Below are 27,357 nucleotides of genomic sequence, written 5' to 3' on the forward strand. Positions count from 1 at the left end.
GTAATGGTTGTATGTGTATGTCTCTGTTTTCATCTACTGTAACCAATCAGGACAAATCAGTTGGTTTCCTCTCTAAATGCATACAGGAAATAAATGCTAAATTGGGGCTCTATTGAATCTGTATTACTGATAGTAATGTCTTATTGAGCCGACATCTGCAGCATTTATTAAGTCAAGTCAAGCTTTATTTATATAGCACATTTCAGACATGAATGCAACGCAAAGCGCTTCACAGGAAAAAACATAACTAAAAATGTAAATATATCAATATTTGCTACACAACAAACATAAGAAGATAAAAACAAAAGAATAACAATAAAAACTAAGAGATCAAAAAGCACCCTAAGGAAAAGCAAAGATAAAAGAAGGTTTGCTTCAGGATCTGTTTTAAAAATGTACACAGTTTCGGCCCCCCTCAGGTTCTCTGGCAGGCTATTCCAGAAGCCTCTGCTAACACAGAGACATTTCCTTTACATTTAAATCACACTGTAACTCTGAATTTCCATGATACGGATAAAATAGAGCTCTTGATGTGACGTGGAAAGCAACATCACTCAAGCAACAACAATGTAAAACCCAGACACAGATATACAGCTTTAAAGAATTGGCACACCCCATCCAGCTCTGTTCCCGGTCTAGCCAGATACGTACATGTCTATGAAGTTCTCTGGAATTCTGGGTTCATTCTGCATTTTGACCCAACATTCTCTCTCTACCCCCTTACTGATGGACTGGGCCTCCATTCCAATGCTATTTCATTACTCACAGTCCACTCTTTTCCTGCACATTAGCTAGTCTGCACTTTATTTGATGCACTTTTTTGGTCTCTATGGTGATCCACTTGCATCCTTTATGACGATCAGACATCCGGTTCAATACGTTAATATCAACAGGTTGTTATTGGTTAGTTCAAAGTTAAAAACTAGACCACACACAGATAGATATATATGTTGTTAGAGCCAGAGATCCCCAGCCGCCTTGCATTAGAGGGATGGAAGCAGAGCAGCGAGTGTATCGGGGAGACTGAGCATGCCAGGCTAATTCCAGAGACAGTGTGCATAATCTCTATACTGCATACCTGCCATTCCTCTGCATCACTGGGCTCCACTGGACTCTCCTGCCAAGAGATTACCCCTGCAGGCCATCAAAGGTGAGCCGTTATTAGTCCACAGGGATCAGATATGCTATTATTCTGTCTCTCATTCTGTCAGATTCAAAGGAATACACAGGAATGTCCATGTGGATGGAATGGAGTTTTTCCATGGAGGAAGTACTGTCAGCCTATTATAATAATTTAATTGTGCCATATAGTAATATATTATTAGACAGTCGGAGGGAGGTGTCATACAGTCATATATTACAGTAGGAGGGAGGTGTCATACAGTAATATATTACAGTAGCAGGGAGGATTCATACAGTAATATATTACAGTAGAAGGGAGGTGTCATACAGTAATATATTACAGTAGGAGGGAGGTGTCATACAGTAATATATTACAGTAGAAGGGAGGTGTCATACAGTCATATATTACAGTAGGAGGGAGATGTCATACAGTAATATATTACAGTAGGAGGGAGGATTCATACAGTAATATATTACAGTAGGAGGGAGGTGTCGTACAGTAATATATTACAGTAGAAGGGAGGTGTCGTACAGTAATATATTACAGTAGAAGGGAGGTGTCATACAGTAATATATTACAGTAGGAGAGAGGTGTCATACAGTAATATATTACAGTAGAAGGGAGGTGTCGTACAGTAATATATTACAGTAGAAGGGAGGTGTCATACAGTAATATATTACAGTAGGAGAGAGGTGTCATACAGTAATATATTACAGTAGGAGGGAGGTGTCATACAGTAATATATTACAGTAGAAGGGAGGTGTCATACAGTAATATATTACAGTAGGAGAGAGGTGTCATACAGTAATATATTACAGTAGGAGAGAGGTGTCATACTGTAATATATTACAGTAGAAGGGAGGTGTCATACAGTAATATATTACAGTAGGAGAGAGGTGTCATACAGTAATATATTACAGTAGGAGAGAGGTGTCATACAGTAATATATTACAGTAGAAGGGAGGTGTCATACAGTAATATATTACAGTAGGAGAGAGGTGTCATACAGTAATATATTACAGTAGGAGGGAGGTGTCATACAGTAATATATTACAGTAGGAGGGAGGTGTCGTACAGTAATATGTTACAGTAGAAGGGAGGTGTCATACAGTCATATACTGTATTAGACAGTATGAGGGAGGTAGTGCCGTCTTGTCTACTGTCTTTTCTTAGTCGTATATTTGACTTTGCTCTGGGCTGTTTGAGGCCATTCATGGTCAGTGTTTCAACAAGACTGGAATGAGATTTAGAACCAGTAAAGTGCTCTAAAATGGAATGGAATTAAATCAATTATGTGCAATGAAGAGACAGCCAAAGACAGCACAGCAAAGCACTTAGTAGAAAGCATATCCGCCAGTTCAAAGGTTATCTCAGCCTTATTTCAAACCTCATTCAAAAGTAAAGAAAAACCCTGCAGCACTAGATAATAAACTTCAAAATAACTGACTTGTAGCAGGCAGGGGGTTGTGGGGGAGGAGTGAGAAGGCCGGGGGAGGCAAGGGGAAGGAGAGGGGTGGATTAAGTAAGAATATAAGTGTGAAAGAGGCCACTGTTCACCTAGCTTTCGGGCTCTCCCTCCTTTTCATTTTCCATTTCTGGTGCCTGGTTAGAAGGTTGGACATTTCAGGCGAACCGCACAAAATACGTATTTTGGCTGTTCCGGTGGTGCATGAGTCACTGGTCTGGTCCCAGTGGTCTGGTACAGTGGTCTAGTCCCATTGGTCTATCCAAGTGGTCTGGTCCCATTGGTCTGTCCCAGTGGAAACTCTAACCAGAGAACTGAACAACCAGTCACAGAGAGCCACACAGTATAGTATGACTACTTTCGGCTAAAAATACAGCTCCCTGGTGTGCAGAAGTAAGCAAACGTCTACTTCTTGATGTAAGATTTCACAGTGTGCCATTAATTCTTACAGTATATCTGTGAGGAGTTACCATGAAAACACATCTGGGAGTAAAATGAGTTTTGAATTTAAACTCATAATTCACCCATTTAAACTAATTTAAACTAATAATTCACCCACTTTTATGAAATCAAACTAAAGGAACAGGAACTTATTATTCTATGCCTGCACCAAACGTAAGCTCATCTAAAACCTAACCTTGGCATTCTTGGAATGAGTAACTAACTCAAACTCCACAATTGAAGTTAAATGATTAGACAAAGTAGTAATGGTGTCTGACTAGAGAAACTCAGGATCTTTTAGTTCATTGTGCACAAAGACCACTGTACTTTGCTATGTGAATACAGTGTAGAGAAAGGAATGTTATAGCAGGAAGGGAGAGTCAACATTTATAGTGAACAAAGGATGAAATGACCCCAATTAAAACAACCCACCCACAAACCTGCTGAGTTCATCAACAGGTCTTTCCTCCAACATGAAACGCCAATAGACACGTCAGGCTCACTTTGTCAACCTGTTCTGGACAAGACCTTGGAAAACAAGATCCAGCTAGTTTTCTGTTTACCGTTATGAGTGGAAAATATGGTCAGGGTAGTCCTGTCCACCCCATTCACATTCCTTTGTATCTGGGCACTGATACAAAGGGCAAGACAGGCGTATCTGACCAGAGGAATGTAGGGAGTGGAGAGTGGAGGAGAAGGCATGGGATTAAATGTTAAGTCCCCTAAATGGGAGAGTTTGAGCAGTTCTGGACCGGCTCCAAATGACATTTCTGTGAGCTTCTTTATAGCGCCAGAAAGACCGATCTGTCTGCTCTCTGTTTCCACTCTTTCAGCAGAGCTGACTTGAAGTGTCAGATTTCAGACCCCACATTTGTATAGGGAGAGACATGTCACATTTTCTGACCTATTCAGAAAAATAATCAATGTTCTTCTTTCTCTGAGTGACGGAGTTGCATTCATTAACCAGTCTGCACACATTTAAATGGTGTCTCTGTGCCGCTCAGTGGACGTTTAGAGATAAATGATCTGTCGTCAGTTATATGAAATGGTGCACTAATTATGATGATAATTATTTTACAGTTATAAAAAAGGTGAAATCTTATAGTAAGTCATTTATATTTGATTGTTACTAAATTTAGAAAAATCATTTCAGTCATTTCAAGCCCTATTTGTTGAATAGGGAAAATATCATACCACATTCTTCAGATTTTCATTGTATGTTTACTTGAGCTTGTGTCCTTTGCAATTTTGAACTATTTTTTTCCCAGAATTTTCTAAAACAATGCAACATTACCAGTTATTGTTTATGGCCATCTCATGAAAAATAATAACGTTTGGGTATGTCTATTTGGGCTGAAATATACATTTTGCCCTATCATTCCAGTTAACAATGCTGCCATTTGATGATTAGGTCAGACATTCCCTCAGAGCCCCATCCACAGCCCTGTCCAAGTGTTAATGATCTGGGAATCCATTTTAGGGTGCGTTCGTAAGTTCACTCTGGCTATCTACTATGATTTCAGAGCACTCTCGTCTGAGCGTGCCAGAGAGCAGAATAACTGATGAATTTACGAACGCTCAACACCCGTTGAATAAACGTTGGCAAAAAAGCAGCACAGTTACAGGTCACCAAAGCTCTGGATAACATGAAAACAGCCTAACCAGCTCTGCTAGGGTGAGTAAAATGTGAGGTGTTCTCTCATTTGTGTCTGGAAGTAGCTAGCCAACGTTAGCCAGTTAGCTTGGGTGCTTGACTGCCGTTGTGAGGTCAGAACGCTTGGATCAACCCTACTCCTCGGCACTCCGAGAGCAAAACGCTCTGAACTTACGAATGGACAATCTGACAACACTCTGAGCGCACTCTGCCACTCCAGATATCATTTATGAACACACCCTGAGAGACATCTCTCCCACCCTATACTGGAGGGTGTCCACCTTGGTCTATTTGTTGTGAAGGTCCTTCGTTGCCAAGGTCCAAAGTCTTCAGGACATTGTGTCAATCCTCTGACTTGACTTGGCATCTCTCTAGTCACACATTGGATGTTTTGTGTAAAGCCCTTCTTTCATGACATTTGTTTCCTAGACTATGTTGAGAGGAGAGGTTTGTGTAATTCATGCAAGCAGCGTACCACCCTGCATCCCACTACAGTCTTGCTTCAGAAGCTAAGCAGGGTTGGTCCTGGATGGGAGACCAGATGCTGCTAGAAGTGGTGTTGGAGTGCCAGTAGGAGGCACTCTTTTTCTCTGGTCTTAAAAATATTCCAATTCCCCAGGGCAGTGATTGGTGACACTGCTCTGTGTAGGGTGCTGTCTTTTGGACAGGATTTTAAACGGGTGTCCTGACTCTCTGAGGTCATTAAAGATCCCATGGCACTTATTGTAAGAGTAGCGGTGTTAACTGGCTAAATTCTCAATCTGGCCCTCTAATCATCATGGCCACCTAATCATCCCCAGTTTACAATTGGCTCATTCATCCCCCTCCTCTCCCCTGTAACTATTCCCCAGGTCGTTGCTGTGAATGAGAATGTGTTCTCAGTCAACTTACCTGGTAAAAAAAAATTAAGGAATAAGAATCCTTGTTTGCCCAGTTGTTCTGGCAACATATACATCAACGTTTTCAGTGAATGTTGCCAGAGCAACAGTGGCAAACACACTAACGGCCTCTGAGTAAACCATCTTTATACTATAAAATAGATTAGAAAGTAGCATTTTACATGAGTAATATTCTCTAGCTGTGAGAAATGATTGGACTGGACTGGACACATGTCATCAGGGAGTGTATGACTGTGACCTCAAAGCTGTAAAAGGGGCCACAAACGGCTGTGACCACACGGCTGTAACAGTTACCACAGTGACAACAGGGTCATCAGGAGACTGTCACCACCATCACACCCCTCTACTGGCCATGCCCCAGGCACGGCTGGTCGCAGAACCTCTACTGGCCAGGCAACCAGGCACGGCTGGTCGCAGAACCTCTACTGGCCAGGCAACCAGGCACGGCTGGTCGCAGAACCTCTACTGGCCAGGCCCCAGGCACGGCGGGTCACATAACCTCTACTGGCCAAGCCCCAGGCACGGCTGGTCACAGAACCTCTACTGGCCAGGCCCCAGGCACGGCTGGTCACAGAACCTCTACTGGCCAGGCCCCAGGCACGGCGGGTCACATAACTTCTACTGGCCAAGCCCCAGGCACGGCTGGTCACAGAACCTCTACTGGCCAGGCCCCAGGCACGGCGGGTCACATAACCTCTACTGGCCAGGCCCCAGGCACGGCGGGTCACATAACCTCTACTGGCCAGGCCCCAGGCACGGCGGGTCACATAACCTCTACTGGCCAGGCCCCAGGCACGGCGGGTCACAGAACCTCTACTGGCCAGGCCTCAGGCACGGCGGGTCACATAACCTCTACTGGCCAGGCCCCAGGCACGGCGGGTCACATAACCTCTACTGGCCAGGCCCCAGGCACGGCGGGTCACATAACCTCTACTGGCCAGGCCCCAGGCACAGCTGGTCACAGAACCTCTACTGGCCAGGCCCCAGTCACGGCGGGTCACAGACCCTCTACTGGCCAGGCCCCAGTCACGTCTGGTCACAGCAGTCATGCAGAACTTCTGCTTTACTCCTCGTGACTTCCTGCTCCTCTGGAGAAGATGTTGACCAACATGGGATCCCTCTTTTACAATGACTAATACACAATCCTATTGCTATAGGAATGCATTGGCTTGTATGCTAGTTACACTATCAGATCACTTCCAGTATTTACAGATAACAGCCATTGAGAATACGACAGAAAAAAAAGTTGTAATTATATATAATTACCAGCAGGCTATGTATGACTCAAATTTCATGCATACTAACTTGTCTTATCTGAGTATTTCATCTGAAAATTCTCCTGGCATGACAGCTCTGACTGTGAAACTACACAGCAGCAGTCCAAGCCTTAGACGCAATCATGCAGCTTTGTTAAGTCTTCCTCCCTTTGGACTACTTGGCATTTGGCCTGTCATTCCAGTCAGATAAGACCAAAAAAGGAACTTTCTGCTACTGCTGGGAGTCAGGCACTATCTCTCCCCTAGACAGAAGTGGAAAAGAACTCTGCAGTTGTTGGGCAGAAGGGAGAAATGTTGTAAACCGCTACTTGGCTTTAGCACTAATACTCATAAAAGACTATGCCAAGGGTCTTATAGAACCCAGAGATGAGTTACCTGTAAGACTGTAAGACACTTTCTATCTGAGAGTGACATCATCATATCTTGTTACACTGTATTATCGGCTTGATCATTGTGCAGTTTGAGTGGGCAGAATACCGTAGTGTCAAAAGCAACTCACATAGGAGCTTTGGGACTGAGGTTCCAACAGGACACATATTCATAGCTCTGTCTGATGTTATATGCTCTACGGTCATCTGGGGTGGGAGTGGTTGAGTCTAGGGGGGGGAGTGGTGGAGTCTAGGGGTAGGGGTAGGAGTGGTGGAGTCTAGGGTAGGAGTGGTGGAGTCTAGGGGTAGGGGTGGTAGTGGTGGAGTCTAGGGGTAGGGATAAGAGTGGTAGAGTCTAGGGGGGAAGTGGTGGAGTCTAGGGGGGAGAGTGGTGGAGTCTAGGGGTAGGGGTAGGAGTGGTGGAGTCTAGGGGGGAAGTGGTGGAGTCTAGGGGGGAGAGTGGTGGAGTCTAGGGGGGGGGGGTGGTGGAGTCTAGGGGGGAGTGGTGGAGTCTAGGGGTAGGGGTAGTAGTGGTGGAGTCTAGGGTAGGAGTGGTGGAGTCTAGGGGTAGGCGTGGTAGTGGTGGAGTCTAGGGGTAGGGGTAGGAGTGGTGGAGTCTAGGGGGGAGTGGTGGAGTCTAGGGGGGGAGTGGTAGTGGTGGAGTCTAGGGGTAGGAGTAGGAGTGGTGGAGTCTAGGGGTAGGGGTAGGAGTGGTGGAGTCTAGGGGGGAAGTGGTGGAGTCTAGGGGGGAGAGTGGTGGAGTCTAGGGGTATGGGTAGAAGTGGTGGAGTCTAGGGGGGGAGTGGTGGAGTCTAGGGGGGGAGTGGTGGAGACCAGGGGTAGGGGTAGGAGTGGTGGAGTCTAGGGGTAGGGGTGGTAGTGGTGGAGTCTAGGGGGGGAGTGGTGGAGTCTAGGGTAGTAGTGGTGGAGTCTAGGGGTAGGAGTGGTAGTGGTGGAGTCTAGGGGTAGGGGTAGGAGTGGTGGAGTCTAGGGGTAGGGGTAGGAGTGGTGGAGTCTAGGGGTAGGGGTGGTAGTGGTGGAGTCTAGGGTAGGAGTGGTGGAGTCTAGGGGTAGGGGTGGTAGTGGTGGTAGTGGTGGAGTCTAGGGGTAGGGGTGGGAGAGGTGGAGTCTAGGGGTAGGGGTAGTAGTAGTGGAGTCTAGGGGTAGGGGTGGTAGTGGTGGAGTCTAGGGGGGGAGTGGTAGTGGTGGAGTCTAGGGGTAGGGGTAAGAGTGGTGGAGTCTAGGGGTAGGAGTAGGAGTGGTGGAGTCTAGGGTAGGAGTGGTGGAGTCTAGGGGTAGGGGTGGTAGTGGTGGAGTCTAGGGGTAGGAGTGGTAGTGGTGGAGTCTAGGGGTAGGGGTGGTAGTGGTGGAGTCTGGGGTAGGGGTAGGAGAGGTGGAGTCTAGGGGGGGAGTGGTAGTGGTGGAGTCTAGGGGTAGGGGTAGGAGTGGTGGAGTCTAGGGGTAGGGGTAGGAGTGGTGGAGTCTAGGGTAGGAGTGGTGGAGTCTAGGGGTAGGGGTGGTAGTGGTGGAGTCTAGGGGTAGGGGTGGGAAGAGGTGGAGTCTAGGGGTAGGGGTTGTAGTAGTGGAGTCTAGGGGTAGGGCTAGGAGTGGTGGAGTCTAGGGGGGAGTGGTGGAGTCTAGGGGTAGGGGTGGTAGAGTCTAGGGGTAGGGGTAGGAGTGGTGTAGTCTAGGGGGGGAGTGGTGGAGTCTAGGGGGGAGTGGTGGAGTCTAGGGGTAGGAGTAGGAGTGGTGGAGTCTAGGGGTAGGGGTAGGAGTGGTGGAGTCTAGGGTAGGAGTGGTGGAGTCTAGGGGTAGGGGTGGTAGTGGTGGAGTCTAGGGGTAGGGGTGGGAAGAGGTGGAGTCTAGGGGTAGGGGTTGTAGTAGTGGAGTCTAGGGGTAGGGCTAGGAGTGGTGGAGTCTAGGGGGGAGTGGTGGAGTCTAGGGGTAGGGGTGGTAGAGTCTAGGGGTAGGGGTAGGAGTGGTGTAGTCTAGGGGGGGAGTGGTGGAGTCTAGGGGGGAGTGGTGGAGTCTAGGGGTAGGAGTAGGAGTGGTGGAGTCTAGGGGTAGGGGTAGGAGTGGTGGAGTCTAGGGGGGAAGTGGTGGAGTCTAGGGGGGAGAGTGGTGGAGTCTAGGGGTAGGGGTAGAAGTGGTGGAGTCTAGGGGGGGAGTGGTGGAGTCTAGGGGGGGAGTGGTGGAGACCAGGGGTAGGGGTAGGAGTGGTGGAGTCTAGGGGTAGGGGTGGTAGTGGTGGAGTCTAGGGGGGGAGTGGTGGAGTCTAGGGTAGTAGTGGTGGAGTCTAGGGGTAGGAGTGGTAGTGGTGGAGTCTAGGGGTAGGGGTAGGAGTGGTGGAGTCTAGGGGTAGGGGTAGGAGTGGTGGAGTCTAGGGGTAGGGGTGGTAGTGGTGGAGTCTAGGGTAGGAGTGGTGGAGTCTAGGGGTAGGGGTGGTAGTGGTGGTAGTGGTGGAGTCTAGGGGTAGGGGTGGGAGAGGTGGAGTCTAGGGGTAGGGGTAGTAGTAGTGGAGTCTAGGGGTAGGGGTGGTAGTGGTGGAGTCTAGGGGGGGAGTGGTAGTGGTGGAGTCTAGGGGTAGGGGTAAGAGTGGTGGAGTCTAGGGGTAGGAGTAGGAGTGGTGGAGTCTAGGGTAGGAGTGGTGGAGTCTAGGGGTAGGGGTGGTAGTGGTGGAGTCTAGGGGTAGGAGTGGTAGTGGTGGAGTCTAGGGGTAGGGGTGGTAGTGGTGGAGTCTGGGGGGGGAGTGGTAGTGGTGGAGTCTAGGGGTAGGGGTAGGAGTGGTGGAGTCTAGGGGTAGGGGTAGGAGTGGTGGAGTCTAGGGTAGGAGTGGTGGAGTCTAGGGGTAGGGGTGGTAGTGGTGGAGTCTAGGGGTAGGGGTGGGAAGAGGTGGAGTCTAGGGGTAGGGGTTGTAGTAGTGGAGTCTAGGGGTAGGGCTAGGAGTGGTGGAGTCTAGGGGGGAGTGGTGGAGTCTAGGGGTAGGGGTGGTAGAGTCTAGGGGTAGGGGTAGGAGTGGTGTAGTCTAGGGGGGGAGTGGTGGAGTCTAGGGGGGAGTGGTGGAGTGGTGGAGTCTAGGGGTAGGGGTAGGAGTGGTGGAGTCTAGGGGTAGGGGTGGTAGTGGTGGAGTCTAGGGTAGGAGTGGTGGAGTCTAGGGGTAGGGGTGGTAGTGGTGGTAGTGGTGGAGTCTAGGGGTAGGGGTAGGAGAGGTGGAGTCTAGGGGTAGGGGTAGTAGTAGTGGAGTCTAGCGGTAGGGGTAGGAGTGGTGGAGTCTAGGGGGGAGTGGTGGAGTCTAGGGGTAGGGGTGGTAGAGTCTAGGGGTAGGAGTGGTGGAGTCTAGGGGGGAAGTGGTGGAGTCTAGGGGGGAGTGGTGGAGTCTAGGGGTAGGGGTAGGAGTGGTGGAGTCTAGGGGTAGGGGTGGTAGTGGTGGAGTCTAGGGGTAGGGGTGGTAGTGGTGGAGTACACCTGCATTGCTTGCTGTTTGGGGTTTTAGGCTGGATTTCTGTACAGCACTTTGAGAGATCAGCTGATTTAGGAAGGAGTAGTGGAGTCTAGGGGGGAGTGGTGGAGTCTAGGGGGAAGTGGTGGAGTCTAGGGGGGAGTGGTGGAGTCTAGGGGGGAGTGATGGAGTCTAGGGGGAAGTGGAGTCTACGGGGGAGTGGTGGAGTCTAGGGGGGAGTGGTGGAGTCCAGGGGGGAGTAGTGGAGTCTAGGGGGGAGTGATGGAGTCTAGGGGGAAGTGGAGTCTACGGGGGAGTGGTGGAGTCTAGGGGGGAGTGGTGGAGTCCAGGGGGGAGTGGTGGAGTCTAGGGGGGAGGGTGGAGTCTAGGGGGGGAGTGGTGGAGTCTAGGGGTAGGGGTAGGAGTGGTGGAGTCTAGGGGGGAGTGGTGGAGTCTAGGAGTAGGGGTAGGAGTGGTGGAGTCTAGGGGTAGGGGTAGGAGTGGTGGAGTCTAGGGGGGGAGTGGTGGAGTCCTGGGGGTAGGAGTGGTAGAGTGTTGGAGTCTAGGGATAGGGGTGATAGTGGTGGAGTTTAACGATAGGGGTGGGAGTATTGGAGTTCTGGGGTAGGAGTAGGAGTGGTGGAGTCTCAGGGTAGGAGTGGTGGGGTCCTGGGGTAGGAGTGGTAGAGTGTTGGAGTCTAAGGATAGGGGTGGGAGTATTGGAGTCTAGGGGTGGGGGTGGTAGTGGTGGAGTCTAGGGATAGGAGTCTAGGGATAACATTTGTGTTTTGGGAGTCCTTTAGATTAGAGGCCATAGGGATGACCAGGGATGTTATCTTGTGTGAATATAAGTGTGTGAATTGGACCATTTTCCTGTCCTGCTAAACATTCAAAATGTAGTGAGTACTTTTGGGTGTCAGGGAAAATGTATGGAGTAAAAAGTACATTATTTTCTTTAGTAATGTAGTGTAGTAAAAGTCAAAGTTGTCAAAATATAAAAAAGTAAAGTACAGATACAACAAATAACTACTTAAGTAGTACTTTAAAGTGTTTGCACTTAAATACTGTGTTTTGTCATAGGTACGGCTGAATAAAAAGAGACAGTATACACACCAACATGACAGCTGGGCTTTCTCACACTCACAAATACTGTACATACTCCTGCATTCATATGGGAATGTTATCTAAGGTTTAAACCTGGACAACGTATGCCAGAGATCTGTGTCTGCTGCAGTGTTGAGAAAGCTACTCTGAAAATATAGTTTACCAAGCTACCAATTACTTCACAATGGAAGTACATCACTGGTTCTAGAGGGGATCTGCATGGAGGAATGGGCCAAAATACCAGCAACAGTGTGTGAAAACCTTGTGAAGACTTACAGAAAACGTTTGACCAACAAAGGGTATATAACAAAGTATTGAGATCATTTTTTTGACCAAATACTTATTTTACACCATAATTTGCAAATGAATTCATAAAAAATCCTACAATGTGATTTTTTTTTCTCATTTTGTCTGTCATAGTTGAAGTGTACCTATGATGAAAATTACAGGCCTCTCTCATCTTTTTTAAGTGGGAGAACTTGCACAATTGTTGGCTGACTAAATACTTTTTTGCCCCACTGTACATGTAGGTACAGTAATTAAAGTGACTATGCATAGATGAATACTTAGAGTAGCAGCAGCATAGAAGAGGGGGGGTGGCAATGCAAATAGCAAATAGTCTGGGAAGCCATTTGATTAGCTGTTCAGGAGTCTTATGGCTTCGGGGTAGCTGTTCAGAAGCCTTTTGGACCTAGACTTGACGCTCCGGTACCGCTTGCCGTGTGGTAGCAGAGAGAACAGTCTATGACTAGGGTGGCTGGAGTCTTTGGCAATTGTTAGGGCCTTCTTCTGACACTGCCTGGTATAGATGTCCTGGATGGCAGGAAACTTGGCCCCGGTGATGTACTGGGCCGTATGCACTACCCTCTGTAGTGCCTTGTGGTCGGAGCCTGAGCAGTTGCCGTACCAGTGATTCAACCCGTCAGGATGCCGTCAGGATGCTCTCGAAGGTGCAGCAGTAGAACCTTTTGAGGATCTGAGGACCCATGCCAAATCTTTTCAGTCTCCTGAGGGGGAATAGGTTTTGTCATGCCCTCTTCACGACTGTCTTGGTGTGCTTGGACCATGTCAGTTTGTTGGTGATGTGGATGCCAAGAAACTTGAAGCTCTCAACCAGCTCCACTACGATGAGAATGGGGGCGAGCTCAATCCTCCTTTTCCTGTAGTCCACAATCATCTTTTTTGTCTTGATCAAGTTGAGGGAGAGGTTGTTGTCCTTGCACCACACGGTCAGGTCTCTGACCTCCTCCCTATAGGCTGTCTTGTCGTTGTCGGTGATCAGGCCTACCACTGTTGTGTCATCAGCAAACTTAATGATGGTGTTGGAGTCATACCTGGCCCTGCAGTCATGATTGAACAGGGAATACAGGAGGGGACTGAGCACGCCCCCCTGAGGGGCCCACATGTTGAGGATCAGCATGGCGGATGTCTTGTTACCTAACCTCACCACCTGGGGGCGGCCCGTCAGGAAGTCCAGGATCCAGTTGCAGAGTGAGGTGTTTAAGTCCCAGGGTCCTTAGTGATGAGCTTTGAGGGCACTATGGTGTTGAATGCTGAGCTGCAGTCAATGAATAGCATTCTCACATAGGTATTACTTTTGTCCAGGTGGGAAAGGGCAGTGTGGAGTGCAATAGAGATTGCATCATCTGTGGATCTGTTGGTGCAGTATGCAAATTGGAGTGGGTCTATGGTTTCTAGGATAATGGTATTGATGTGAGCCATGACCAGCCTTTCAAAGCATTTCATGGCTACAGATGTGAGTGCTAGTCAGTAGTCATTTAGGCAGGTTACCTTAGTGTTCTTGGGCTCAGGAACTATGGTTGTCTGCTTGAAATATGTTGATATTACAGACTCAGACAGGGAGAGGTTGAAAATGTCAGTGAAGACACTTGTCAGTTGGTCAGCTCATGCTCGCAGTACATGTCCTGGTAATCCATCTGGCCCTGCGGCCTTGTGAATGTTTACCTGCTTAAAGGTCTTATTCACATTGGCTGTGAAGGGCGTGATCACAGTTGTCTAGAACAGCTGATGCTCTCATGCATGTTTCAGTGTTATTTGCCTCGAAGCGAGCACAGAAGTTATTTAGCTCGTCTGGTAGGCTCGTGTCATTGGGCAGCTCTCGGCTGTGCTTCCCTTTGTAGTCTGTAAGGGTTTGCAATCCCTGCCATACCCAACGAGTTTCAGAGCCGGTGTAGTACGATTCAATCTTAGTCCTGTATTGACACTTTGCCTGTTTGATGGTTCGTCGGAGGGCATAGCGGGATTTCTTATAAGCTTCCGGGTTAGAGTCCCGCTCCTTGAAAGCGGCAGCTCTACCCTTTAGCTCACTGCGAATGTTGCCTGTAATCCATGGCTTTTACTCCAATCGTCATATTAGAGAAAAAAGCAATAGAAAATAGAAAATTAAAAGTGAAAGTCATCCAGTAAAATACTACTTCAGTAAAAGTCTAAAAGTATTTGGTTTTAAATATACATTAAGTATCAAAAGTAAATGTAATTGCTAAAATATACTTAAAAAGTAAAAGTATAAATAATTTCACCTTGCTTACATAAAGCAAACCCGATGGCACGATTTCCTTGTTTTTTAAATTGACAGATAAGCAGGGGCAGACTCCAACACTCAGACATAATTTACAGATAGCCCGGGGCAGACTCCAACACTCAGACATAATTTACAGATAGCCCGGGGCAGACTCCAACACTCAGACATAATTTACAGATAGCCCGGGGCAGACTCCAACACTCAGACATAATTTACAGATAGCCCGGGGCAGACTCCAACACTCAGACATAATTTACAGATAGCCCGGGGCAGACTCCAACACTCAGACATAATTTACAGATAGCCCGGGGCAGACTCCAACACTCAGACATAATTTACAGATAGCCCGGGGCACACTCCAACACTCAGACATAATTTACAGATAGCCCGGGGCAGACTCCAACACTCAGACATCATTTACAGATAGCCCGGGGCAGACTCCAACACTCAGACATAATTTACAGATAGCCCGGGGCAGACTCCAACACTCAGACATCATTTACAGATAGCCCGGGGCAGACTCCAACACTCAGACATAATTTACAGATAGCCCGGGGCAGACTCCAACACTCAGACATAATTTACAGATAGCCCGGGGCAGACTCCAACACTCAGACATAATTTACAGATAGCCCGGGGCAGACTCCAACACTCAGACATAATTTACAGATAGCCCGGGGCAGACTCCAACACTCAGACATAATTTACAGATAGTCCGGGGCACACTCCAACACTCAGACATAATTTACAGATAGCCCGGGGCAGACTCCAACACTCAGACATAATTTACAGATAGCCCGGGGCAGACTCCAACACTCAGACATAATTTACAGATAGCCCGGGGCAGACTCCAACACTCAGACATAATTTACAGATAGCCCGGGGCAGACTCCAACACTCAGACATAATTTACAGATAGCCCGGGGCAGACTCCAACACTCAGACATAATTTACAGATAGCCCGGGGCACACTCCAACACTCAGACATAATTTACAGATAGCCCGGGGCAGACTCCAACACTCAGACATAATTTACAAAATATTTGTGTTTAGTGAGTCCACCAGATCAGAGGCAGGTAGGGATGACCAGGGATGTTCTCTTGATAAGTGTGTGAATTGGACCATTTTCCTGTCCTGCTAAGCATTCAAAATGTATGGAGTAAAAAGTACATTATTTTCTTCAGGAATGTAGTGAAGTAAAAGTAAAAATTGTCAAAAATATAAATAGTAAAGTAAAGTACTAAAGTAGTAAAAATCTACTTAAGTAGTACTTTAAAGTAGTTTTACTTAAGTGCAGCAATGGAATTTAGTTCAACTACCACCAAACTACTGCAAAATGTACATGTTGTCCACTACTCCCCAACAATGGTCAGCTGACACAGTCGGAATTCAACGATACCATTTGAGTTGCACTTTCATGGATCATTTAGAATTGACCTCAAAATTCCACATTTAGCCAGTTATCCCTGGTGTTACTTAACAGGACTAGATGTTCTGCCCTCTTCCCAGGGTTTTCTGTCAGCCTGTTGTGTGGAGTGAGCTGTGAGCTGGACACAAAGGGGTGGGATAAGTCAGAGAGGATAATGGCTGAAGTATAATGAAAGTTATTTGTTGGAAAAATCTCCACCAAGTTGACCCGAAACAGTTTCACTGACATTACAAAATCTGGCTTTTCTGCAGAGGAGTTGTCTCACCTTCTGTACACCATTGGCTGTTTATCCTCCCTGTGCAAATAAACCAGCTTATTTATCAAATGCCAGCCCAGCCAAACGCTCCTTATTAAAACAGGAAAAACAGAATTATCTCTATTTGAGTGAGGAGATTGGTAGGATCAGGATGTTCAGATCACGTCATATTTATACAAAACATGCCCATGAGAACACACAGGTCTTTTTTTTGTAAAGCAGACACATAAATCTACACAATCAAATGCACAACAATAATACAAACTGTTATTACTTTGTTTCTTTTCTTCATTTTCCCTTCATTTCTATGAGAATCAGAGAGATTCCTAGATATCACAAGGGTGAAATTATGACCTCAAGTGGGCCCTTTATTTGAAGCATGCTATGTATCTGGCACCACGCGTCCATAGTTGGCCCATATTATCTCCTGACTGTAGACATTACAGCTGAGATCACACACTAATCATCAAGGCCCAGACAGATCAGACAGACACACTGAGAAATACTAGCTATCTTGAGCTGAACGTTGAAATAATTTCTGTACCCATACACACAGACTAATGGGAAATCTCAAGGATTGAGATAATTAAGAGAACTGACTTATAAACTACCAAAGCTGACAAAACTGCTGACAACAAGTAGATGTAGAAACGTCTGTTTTGAATGAATCTAGATCACCACTCCCTCGTGTGGTAGGATATTGCTGAGGATATCAACCATCAACACTCTCTCACTCCCTGGACAAAATAATACTTAATCTAGCCTTTTGTGGGCCCAAAGGAATTCTACTGTTTTTGCCATGGGGCTAGACTAATTTACAAATCTAACAATTGTTAGCTGACATGGGCTAATTGAGTGACTGTCAGTGACTGACATACTGTAACAAGAGAGAAACTGCTGATGCACAACCAAATGTCAAACTTGCACCTTTTAAGTTATACAATTCTAACTCTCAACAGTAAAACATGTTTTTTGCAGTTTTAAAGTGTGTTTTTTCCCCCCATCAAAATCTGTCAGTTTAAGCTAGAGATCCCAGATTTTTTTGCGTGGGCTCAATCCACTGCATCCGCCCATGTCTGCCTTCCGCATATGACTCTCTGGAAAGGGGAGACTCTCACGAACACAATGGTGTTCTCCGTTTTTCTCTATGACCACAACAAGCGTCACGGGACTCGTCTGAATGTAACCCATACAAACAAATGGAAGTACAGTATGGAGGTAGTTTTGCGCCCCCAAAACTATGGGGTTTAAATATGTGTAAAAAAAAAAAACGTCCCAGATATAGGACAAACATTTTAAAACCTTATTCCTTATGATTTATTTTATTTTTCTATATTTCTTGCAATTTATGAATGTGTTATTCAATTAGTTTCTATGGGCTATAGCAGTAAATGCCAAATTCATTTATCAGATTATTTTATATCATTTTTTTGGATACCTAAAGGGCTCATACACATTTTGCCATGGGGCAGAGATTTTTGTTGTTGCAGTTTTACAGTTCATTTCTTACAATTCCACATATTTTTCTGTGATTTATGCCATGTTAATGATATCTGAGTGAGAGTGACTATCAAAATCAATGGGGGCCCTCTGGGCACGTGCCCTGCGTGAGTGGTCAGTATTCTGCCATTGTTACTGGTTAGATAGCTGGCCAGGCTAACGTACTTATCTAAAAAGTGTTGGCTGACATGGCTAATTGAGTGACTGACATAACAAGAAACAATTTGGTGATGCACAACTTGCACCTTGTGTACTCTACTATTCTAACTCGAAACAATAAGTTCAGACCTGACTGAGTTACTGCAACAAAAACAAATTATATATATTTTTATTTTTGGTCTGGGGTCCCCTAGCGTCCTGGGGCCCTAAGTGACCACTTACGTCATTTATGCCTGGAGCCAGTCCAAACTTCATAAAAGGGATGTCAATGTTATTGTTCATGAAATCATCTCTCATCCATGGTAAAATCAAACCCAGGTCAGTTAACAAAGTCCTGTATCTTAGATTCCCAACCTAGATTCCTCTGTCTCCGCTTAGTCTCTCCTCATCAGTGCTCTTCAGTAAGGATGAGGAGAGCTGACATTTTTGTGATGCAGGCATCTGTAGAACCTCAGGAGACTAGTTTGCCTGCCAAGAGAGAGAAGGGAGGGTGTCATTAAAATGGGGCTTTAGCATTGTAATTTAATGCCACCCCTGCACTCTTTACTGCCACTGCTGCACACACTTGAATAGTTTCAGATGGAGCGTGATCCACAGCAAACATCCCCCTTATCGCTGTAAAATCATATTAAACTAATTTACCAGCCCTTTTCTCAGCTCTGCTGTTTGCAAATCAAGGAGTGTAAGAGAACAGATCTTTAATCAATCACGCAGTTCGCCTGCATACCTTCTGCAATGTTGACAGACCTGCCTTTTGGGGAGCTCACACATAGATGTCACTGCAAATAACACAATCCATGTGGAATTTAGTGCAGCTGGACAGCCACTGCAGGTATGGCTTTACCAACCTCCCCCTGCAAGTTTAAACACATTTTCTGACCTATTCAATGTCTTTCTACAGGTTACTCTGACATCTTTGTTCATTGTTCTCAAGACAGATCAAACACAGCTTGAAAAGCTTGAAAACGTGTTTATGTGATTTCATTGCTAACAATTAAATAGTATAATTAAGAATAGTGTTTTCTTCCAAACTTCTAATTGCAGTAATTCTCTGAGCATGGTTTGGACTATATACAATTATTAAAGAATTTGGTTAAAGGACTTCGTCCCAGCATGGTCAGTGTGGTTCTTTCTAAAAGAGACAGTGTGTGGTCAAGTAAGTCTTATGATCGTGTACGTAATGAGCTTGAGCCAGCATTCCTTCTGCTTTCTGTGTCGAAAAATCGAATTAATGATCCTGCCAGTAACCACAGAACAGTCTTGGGTGGACCTGGTTACGCTGTTCCCAAGGGAGATCATCTTGGCTTTTTAAGCCTTTTAGTGTAATTCATTTGTTTTGGTTATTACATGCCAGTTACACATTTAGAGTGAAACACAGCTTGCTTTGCGAATAGTTGATTCTATAGGCTATATTATAATACCATCTGAAAACAGATAAAGTGAGAACTATAACAAGTGAGCTGGAGGTGTTGCACTGTGAAGTCACAATCTGTAGATGTCAAAATGAGGCCATGTCAGTGTGAATAGGGGCACACATGTCACCCATGGAATGTAATAAATATCATAACATAATATCATTGGTTAAGAGCATCAGAACTACACAGAAAACATATCTGTCAGGAGAGCTTTAGATCATATGTCGATGGAACTTGCAGTGAAATGAGACATCGGTTCTAATGACAGATCTAAGGAACTGTGCACTCATTACTTGATGAGATTTTAAAATGTATTTTTAAATGTAACCTTTATTTAACTAGGCAAGTCAGTTTAGAACAAATTATTACTTACAATGACAGCCTACCGGGGAAACAATGGGTTTACTGCCTTGTTCAGGGGCAGAACAATAGATTTAAACCTTGTCGGCTCAGGGAATTGATCCAGCAACCTTTCAGTTACTAGCCCAACGCTCTAACCACTAGGCTACCATGCCACCTGAGATGTCCTTGATCAAGTCCAATTTGTTATTATTAATCCATTGAGAAATGTTCTATGAGTGTTATGAGATGCTGTTGAAAGGGTACTTACAGTACAGTAGTCGATTGGCAGGTGCTGACTGATGCTTTTCGGGGGAACCAAGAGTACATTCCAAAAGCAAAAGGACAAGAACTCACTTAGTGACAAAAATCTTTAAAAATATATATATACTTTCCCAACAATAAAAAAAAATCTGAAACACTGAATAATTCTCTATCATTCCATGTATTCTGTGAAAATGGTACCCATATGTTTTGTGGATATACACTGTACTGCTGGTATTGTACAAAAACAGATCTGTCATCAATTAACCCCCTGCACACACACACACACACACACACACACACACACACACACACACACACACACACACACACACACACTCACACACACACACACACACACACACATCAACCATGATTTCCAGTAAGACATGTCAGCACCAGTAAAACTCTCTGTAAAGGAGCAGGGAACCCGCAAGTTGAGCCGAGTCCAACCAGCCAGACTGGCATCCACAGCCTTGTGCTGTAACAAGGACCCTGTGATGGTTATGGAAGAGAGAGATGGAAGAGAGAGCATACACTTGGCTCACTGGGTTTTCCATTCTGTCATCTACCAGCAGCTTCTAGCTTAGCAACATACAATGGCGCAGTCTTATAAGTCTATTAAACCAAATCTGACTCAAAATAAGTCAGACCACACAAAGATGTATTGTGTCCAATGTAAATTGTAACAGTGTTCGTTAAATTAATTTGACTTGATCTATGATCTAATAAGCAACACTCGCAAAGACAAAAAAAACTCTATAGACACACACACACACACACACACACACATACACACACACACACACACACAAAATCAGGCCAGGCTCCAGACCGGAATAACTAATTTCCTGCCTAGTCATTGAGCAGAAACTCTGACGTTCAACGGTGCTTTCCATCATCATGAGGGTTAGCCTAAGGCAAAAACGAATGGAAAATATGTGTTCAGTATATCAAATGAAGGACTACAATATGTAGAAAAAAAGAGGTAGGGAAGTGCTGCTTAGGTACACAATAGTAGATTTTGGTAGACAGAGGGTGCTCTTTGGTAAAAGGGGTAAATTGATCATCGTAAAGAAAGGAGGACCAAGGCACTCTTCGTATAATTAATAAAAATACCATTATTTGTATGGAATTGTCACGCCTATTCCTGTTCCCTCCTGATACTTTGCCATTGGACAAACAGATAACAATCAGGGACAAACATGTACAATAAAATGGTTTCGCAAGTGAGCAGTCAAAATGTCCTTCAGTATAACAGCAGTATCTTTTCACTCAACAGATAGAAATGACCTTATGACATATTTGTCAAGCACAACCGAATATTATCCAACTAGCAGGTTAAGTCAAACCAAATAAGATAGAAGTGGAAGACCAAGGTTTTCATTACAAAGTTCTATCACAGTGACATTGTACTTCCAAGTCTAAGTCTACAGGCTACTGTGTGGAATGCATGTGGATTCCTGTTGTCAAAACACTGATTGAAGTGTTTTGGAGTAACTAAGTATTTCAGATCTTGGTTTCGGTAGCCAAGGAAATGAGTGAGGGAGTTAAGATCTCCCCTTGGCCCTAACCTCTGACTTGTGTGATACGCCACATCCGCATGCAGCCACACACACAATAAACCCATCCAAAATACTGGCTTTGTTCTTCAAAAGTTATAAGGCATGGGGAAGCTGTTGCCACAGTAGCTCCAACGTTTAGGGCAAAACATACAATGCAAAAAGGGGAAGTTTTGAGCAGACAGTCATACTGTAGCCAACACGTGCATAGTTATTACAATATATGCTTGAACCAAGTAATATTTCCACTTACCTTATTGCTTAATAATGCTTACATATTTTGCAATACTCATCTCACATGTATATTTGTTTATTTTATTTATTTAACTTTATTTAACTTTATTCTGTCCTATTCTCCTGTATCTTAGTCTATGCCGCTCTTACATTGCTCGTCCAAATATTTATATATTCTTTATTCCATTCCTTTACTTTAGATTGTGTGCATTGTTAGATATTACTTGTTAGATATTACTGCACTGTTGGAGATAGAAACACAAGCATTTTGTTACACCTGCAATAACATCTGCTAAACATGTGTATGTGACCAATAACATCTGCTAAACATGTGTATGTGACCAATAACATCTGCTAAACATGTGTACGTGACCAATAACATCTGCTAAACATGTGTACGTGACCAATAACATCTGCTAAACATGTGTATGTGACCAATAACATCTGCTAAACATGTGTACGTGACCAATAACATCTGCTAAACATGTGTACGTGACCAATAACATCTGCTAAACATGTGTATGTGACCAATTACATCTGCTAAACACGTGTATATAACAAATAACATTTGATTTGGATGGATATTCTCCACTCAGAACAGACCAAACACCTTTTCTACCACAGATTTTGCATCACACAAGCATAACATTGCCTTTATCCTCATTGGGACGTGGGAAATGTCTGTATGAGGGAGAATCTGTCTAGTTTTACTATCGTTGTTGGGACTTTTGCAGATTGAAGAACCAACAAACACAATAAACCCCTCCACTCAGAATGAAACAAACACATTTACACCTTTATTTACCAAATACAGTAAATGGCATCATATTAAGGTCATCATGCAATGGGATTAACATGGTGAATATAGGCATACATACGTTCACTGTGCTAATCCAATTATACTGTATTTTAGTCTATGTTCTTACATTACCCGTCCAAATATTTATATATTCTTAATTCCATTCCTTGACGTTGAATATGTGTATTGTTACTTGTTCGATATTACTGCACTGTTGGAGATAGAAACGCAAGCATTTTGTTACACCCTCATTAATAACTTTTGAAAAACTCTCCGTCAATTAGGCCTAGCCTGCTCTCCAGTGGTGATGGAGTGATCTACACCACTGCAAATCACGAAAACACTATGCGAAGCATGCACGCGGATACTTGTGTGCCCGCGTCTCCATCCAGGATCCTGGCAGTTGTTCTCCAACATGGCGACGTCAGGTGAGAATTATGTTAGCTAAATTCTGCATGGGCCGGGTGTTTTTAGAAAGGGATGGATTCACCGTTTTGAAATGCATACTTTGAAGTGTGTCGACTTCACATGCTTTGTGTCAGGAGGGGCTGTATCGTGGCGGACGCTGCAGGGAGGGAGTGGGCATGGAACCATGTAAACATCGCACTTTACAGGGTAAAGTTATTTTTCTCCGAAGACCAGCTGGTCATTGTGCACAGGAATGCTCATGCGCCATCATAGGTAGTATGCAACTGTCTCAGTCCCAAACAAACTATGTCAACACAATGAGTTATATCTGCAGGGTTTTAGAAATATGTACCCAAAGTTATATAGACACTTGACCTGACATCTATGTAAACAAAGAGTAGACAGCTGGCTAGCCTACGTTGACAGTGTCTGGGGCATGCGTAGTAGACCAGGGTGGGAGGTAGTTTATGTTTTTGTGGTGCGTCAACATCTGATGGAGGAGGGAATGGTGATGGCCTCATTTCATGGTCTTCTGCAAGTCTGTAAAGTGAACATCCACATTACACACGGTTCTGTGACCCATGTGGCGTGCTTGGAATGACCCTTAAATATCGGGCTCTGTTAGTCTCTTTGCAGGGATATTATTTTCCGTCACTGACTCACTGCTAAGTGCAACACACCCAAACATTTTTGCCTGATTCAATCCCTTTGGCCCAAAAGCAAGCCACGCTGAGTTGTACACTACTGGGATGGCCAGGTTACCCGTCCACCCTTATTGCTGTGTAACGACCCGGGGTTTATAAGCGCTGTGCTTTTGCGGCACGGTCGATAGCGTGCCGGACCTCGGGCTCGAATGTCGAGGGTTCGAGACCTGCTGTACAATATTGTAAAGGACAGTGTAAAAATTAAAAATTTAAATAAATGATCCAAGCCAGCACAATAAGGCCAAAGACAGTATGAAGATATGTTACATGTCCTTCTCCACTATAATCCCCAATCACACTTGCAATGTGTAAAAAGAAAAACGTCATGGCGATGTTGGCTAGCTAAACTAATGCGTGGAATCACGTAATCGTGTTTAGCGCCGAACTGCGCATTTGCAACTCTAAGGCCCTCCTTCAATATAAAGTTGTTTTTGACAACAACAAAAAATGAAAAAGTCACTTTCACGGGGTAGGAGTAATAACATGTTCAACTATTTAAGACATTGGCTCGAATCCAGGTTGTGCCTTTAGATTTCGAGGAAAATTCTTCCATAGAGGTTATTCACTTCTCAGTTTGGTCTGTTTCACAAGGGGGGGGGGGCAGCACTACCATTTTCCTGTCACAGTGAGTCTTGTCAGAAACTTGCCAAAGAGCTGTTTGACCATGATAAAATGTCACCCTCTCCTCACAGCAGCTAAGAAGAAGGGGAATAAGACCCTATCCATGACTAACTTCCTGGCAGAGGACAAGGGGGGTAATGCACCCCCAAGTTAACCCCCCACCAAGCCCACTAGCAGCTGGGCCGACGAGACAGATGACCTAGACACAGAGGGTGAGATTCTTCAGAAAAAGGATGCAGCATCAGAGTTATTTGTTCTCCTTTCTCCAATACGTTGAGGATTCCCAACCAGGATAAATGTTGTTAAGATTTGGCTACTGTAACTCATGTAGGCCCAATCCTGTTCTGTGACATTCATCTCTGGTCAGTACACCTGTGTTTTGGTATTCATAGTCAACGTGTCAGAACAGCATCTGACCCATCTTATCGTGAGGATCCGTACATACCAAGGCAGCATGATCTTAAAAGGGAAATCTGCAGTTTAAACAATGACAAAAATTGCGACCCTGGCACTGTTTTTGGTAACTATCTGAGGATTGGGGCTGGAGAAATGTAACCACTCTCAAATTCATAGACAGAGCTATGCATGCAATGACACATCATCCATGAGATCAAAATTATACTTTCAACCATGTTTTGAGGCTATAACGTGTTTGTGTACAATTACATTGTGAAAGTGAAAACTGTAACTAGGCCACTCAGGAACATTCAATGTTGCCCTGGTAAGCAACTCCAGTGTATATTTGGCCTTGTGCTTTAGGTTATGGTGCTGCTGAAAGGTGAATTTGTCTCCCAGTGTCTGTTGGAAAGTAGACTGAACTAGGTTTTCCTCTAGGATTTTGCCAGTGCTTAGCTCTATTCCATTTATTTTTATCCCCCCCAAAAACTCGCTAGTCTTTGTCAATTACAAGCATACCCATAACATGATGCAGCCACCATCATCCTTGAACATTTGAAAAGTGGTGCTCAGTTATGTGTTGTGTTGCATTTGCACCAAACATAACACTTTGTATTCAGAACATTAAGTTCATTTCTTTGCCATATTTTTTGCAGTTTTACTTTAGTGCCTTATTGCAAAAATGCATGTTTTGGAATATTTGTATTATGCACAGGCTTTGTTCTTTTCACTCCTTTTACTCTAGGTTAGTATTGTGGAGTAACTGCAATGTTGTTGACCCATCCTCAGTTTTCTCCTATCACAGCCATTAAACTCTGCAACTGTTTTAAAGTCACCATTGGCCTCATGGTGAAATCCCTGAGCGCTTTCCATTAAGGTGTATTGTGGGTAGGCGAGAGACACAAAATCTGAATTGAATACATTTTAAATTCAGACTGTAAAACAACACAAAGTCAAGGGGTGTGAATACTTTCTGAAGGCACTGTATATTATTAATTTGAAAGTTAAAAAAAATCATGTCCAATCATAGATTGGCCCTTTAACCTCCAATCCCTCTATATTTCTCCCTTCTCCCTCCAGTATCCACCTCCTGGCATACAGAGGAGGATATTTCCCGGGCCCCAGCCATCGACCGCTCCATCCTGCCCACAGCACCCCGTTCAGCCTGGGAGCCAAACGTTGGCCGCTCTTGTATTCCTCGCGGTCCCCCTTACACCGCCTTCCTGGGCAACCTGCCCTACGACGTGACTGAGGACTCCATCATGGACTTCTTCAGGGGCGTTGGGGTAAGTGCATTTCAAATTTAGCACATGTTTGGCCCTACCCAAAGCATAACATTTAAGCCTAAATCTGTTGTGTTACACAGTTAATTCCTTTGTGGGTCCTCTGTAGCTCAGTTGGTAGGGCATTGCACTTGTAATGCCAGGATAGTGGGTTCGATTCCCAGGTCCACCCGTACGTAATATGTATGCAGGCATGACTGTAGGTCTCTTTGGATAAAAGCATCTGCTGAATGGCATACATTATTATAAGCCCTCAAAATGAAATCTGGACCTTGAAGGCAGTTCCACTGATTTTTTCTTTCTTTCATTCTATCCCTCTAATCAGGGACTGATTTAGACCTGGGACACCAGGTGGGTGCAATTCATTATCAGGCAGAACAGAAAAGCAGCAGTAGTCCGGACCTCGTAGAGTAAGATTTAAATACCCCTGTTATAAAGTATTTGCCAACTTGCTGCTAGTATTTGTTCATTTAAACCCAGACATACTATATCTTTGTTTGACTCTGTCTGTCTGTCTGTCTGTCTGTCTGTCTGTCTGTCTGTCTGTCTGTCTGTCTGTCTGTCTGTCTGTCTGTCTGTCTGTCTGTCTGTAGATCAGTGCAGTACATCTTCCTAGAGAACCCAGTAACCAAGACCGCTCAAAGGGTTTTGGCTATGCTGAGTTTGATGATGTGGAATCTCTCCTGAGTGCCTTGAGTCTAAATAAAGAGGTTAGTCCAATATACAAAGTGAGCTTCAAGGAAAATAGTCCATAGGTTTAGTCACTAGCTGGTGAAACGGCAGTCAATAGGTTTGACCACTAGATGGCACATGTCATCCATTACTTTTGTAATGTTGTTTGCTCTTCCTCCTCTTCCTCCATGCAGAACTTCAGAAACAGAAGGATCCTTGTGGACATTGCAGATTGGTCTTGTTGGATTTGACATTTTGAACATTGAGATAATAAAGACATGATAGATCAGACACATAGTATATTAAGGAGTGAGATCTGTAGAAAGAGAGTGGCTGTGGAATGTGCTGTGTGGACGGGAGGAGCTCAACGGATTGCTATTGGGGAGACGGATGGACATCTGTGGACTAGAAGGAGGAGGGGTTGAGGTCAGGAAGTGAGGTCAGATCCCCTGAAGGTAAAGGTTGCTAAAGGTTTACTACCCTTTTCCTGTGGAACCATAAGATTTAAGGATTGGAGAGAAGGAGGAGTGTCTTAAGGGGGATGTATATAACTGTGATGGTGAGAAATGTTGGTCTGTCTGATCCTTTGAGCAGAATTAAATTTGGTTAAAGCTTCTCTAGAGTCCGTGAGTTATTTACTCTGAAAGATAAGAACCTAACAGTCTAAGGACAAAGGTGTGAATCTTATGTTTGTGTAGCTACAGTACAAAAGCTGAAGAACATACATACGCACATCTAGGTACTTTTTTGCAGGTGATGGAGTTATAGGCGAACTCATGAAAAAGGAAAACGCCACACGATGCTGTTCATGCTCCCAGGTGATTTTATTGCAACGTTTCGACCCTTCATCCCTTAGGTCTTCATCCCTTAGGTCTTATCCCAAGATGGCATAGCAGTCAGACGTCCTTTGTCCTCGTCTTGGTGTATATATTTACACCTTTCTTCACATATCTTTTATATATTCTCCAAAAACACTCTCCTGCAACCGGCCTCACCAATTTAAA

At 44.8% G+C, this 27,357-nt stretch overlaps 1 protein-coding gene and 1 long non-coding RNA gene across 4 annotated transcripts; one reads left to right on the forward strand and one right to left on the reverse strand.

Moving 5' to 3' along the window:
- Window positions 1-20: 20 nt before the first annotated feature.
- On the forward strand, window positions 21-26,968 carry LOC118966104 (uncharacterized). Of its 3 annotated transcripts, XM_036988828.2 has the most exons (7): window positions 21-1,150; window positions 22,554-22,697; window positions 22,812-22,884; window positions 24,074-24,214; window positions 25,479-25,684; window positions 26,275-26,391; window positions 26,548-26,968. In XM_036988828.2, exons 1-4 carry the CDS (start codon window positions 948-950, stop codon window positions 24,107-24,109), a joined length of 456 nt encoding a protein of 151 aa, XP_036844723.2. In that variant the 5' UTR covers window positions 21-947; the 3' UTR covers window positions 24,110-24,214; window positions 25,479-25,684; window positions 26,275-26,391; window positions 26,548-26,968. The 3 variants fall into 3 exon arrangements, 1 of the variants encoding a protein (XP_036844723.2); XR_016483429.1 differs by lacking the exon at window positions 22,812-22,884 and having other exon boundaries at window positions 765-1,150; XR_016483430.1 differs by lacking the exons at window positions 21-1,150; window positions 22,812-22,884 and having other exon boundaries at window positions 22,574-22,697; window positions 24,077-24,214.
- On the reverse strand, window positions 17,985-20,188 carry LOC149981333 (uncharacterized). Its single transcript, XR_016483431.1, has 3 exons — window positions 20,074-20,188; window positions 19,682-19,715; window positions 17,985-18,124 (listed from the first exon to the last, which is right to left on the reverse strand). It is a non-coding gene; the product is annotated as an uncharacterized LOC149981333 (long non-coding RNA).
- Window positions 26,969-27,357: the final 389 nt, after the last annotated feature.

Source organism: Oncorhynchus mykiss, chromosome 9, assembly GCF_057628025.1.
Source record: "Oncorhynchus mykiss isolate SJ-2025 chromosome 9, ASM5762802v1, whole genome shotgun sequence".
NCBI lineage: Eukaryota > Metazoa > Chordata > Actinopteri > Salmoniformes > Salmonidae > Oncorhynchus > Oncorhynchus mykiss.

What these genes read in the sequence shown, in the direction of transcription:
- LOC118966104 (XM_036988828.2), top strand. Translation starts at nt 948, where the DNA reads ATGTTGTTAGAGCCAGAGATCCCCAGCCGCCTTGCATTAGAGGGATGG. An exon ending in CTCCAACATGGCGACGTCAG is followed by an intron (nt 22,698 to 22,811) that starts GTGAGAATTATG and finishes GCTTTGTGTCAG; the next exon opens with GAGGGGCTGTATCGTGGCGG. An exon ending in TAAACATCGCACTTTACAGG is followed by an intron (nt 22,885 to 24,073) that starts GTAAAGTTATTT and finishes CTCTCCTCACAG; the next exon opens with CAGCTAAGAAGAAGGGGAAT.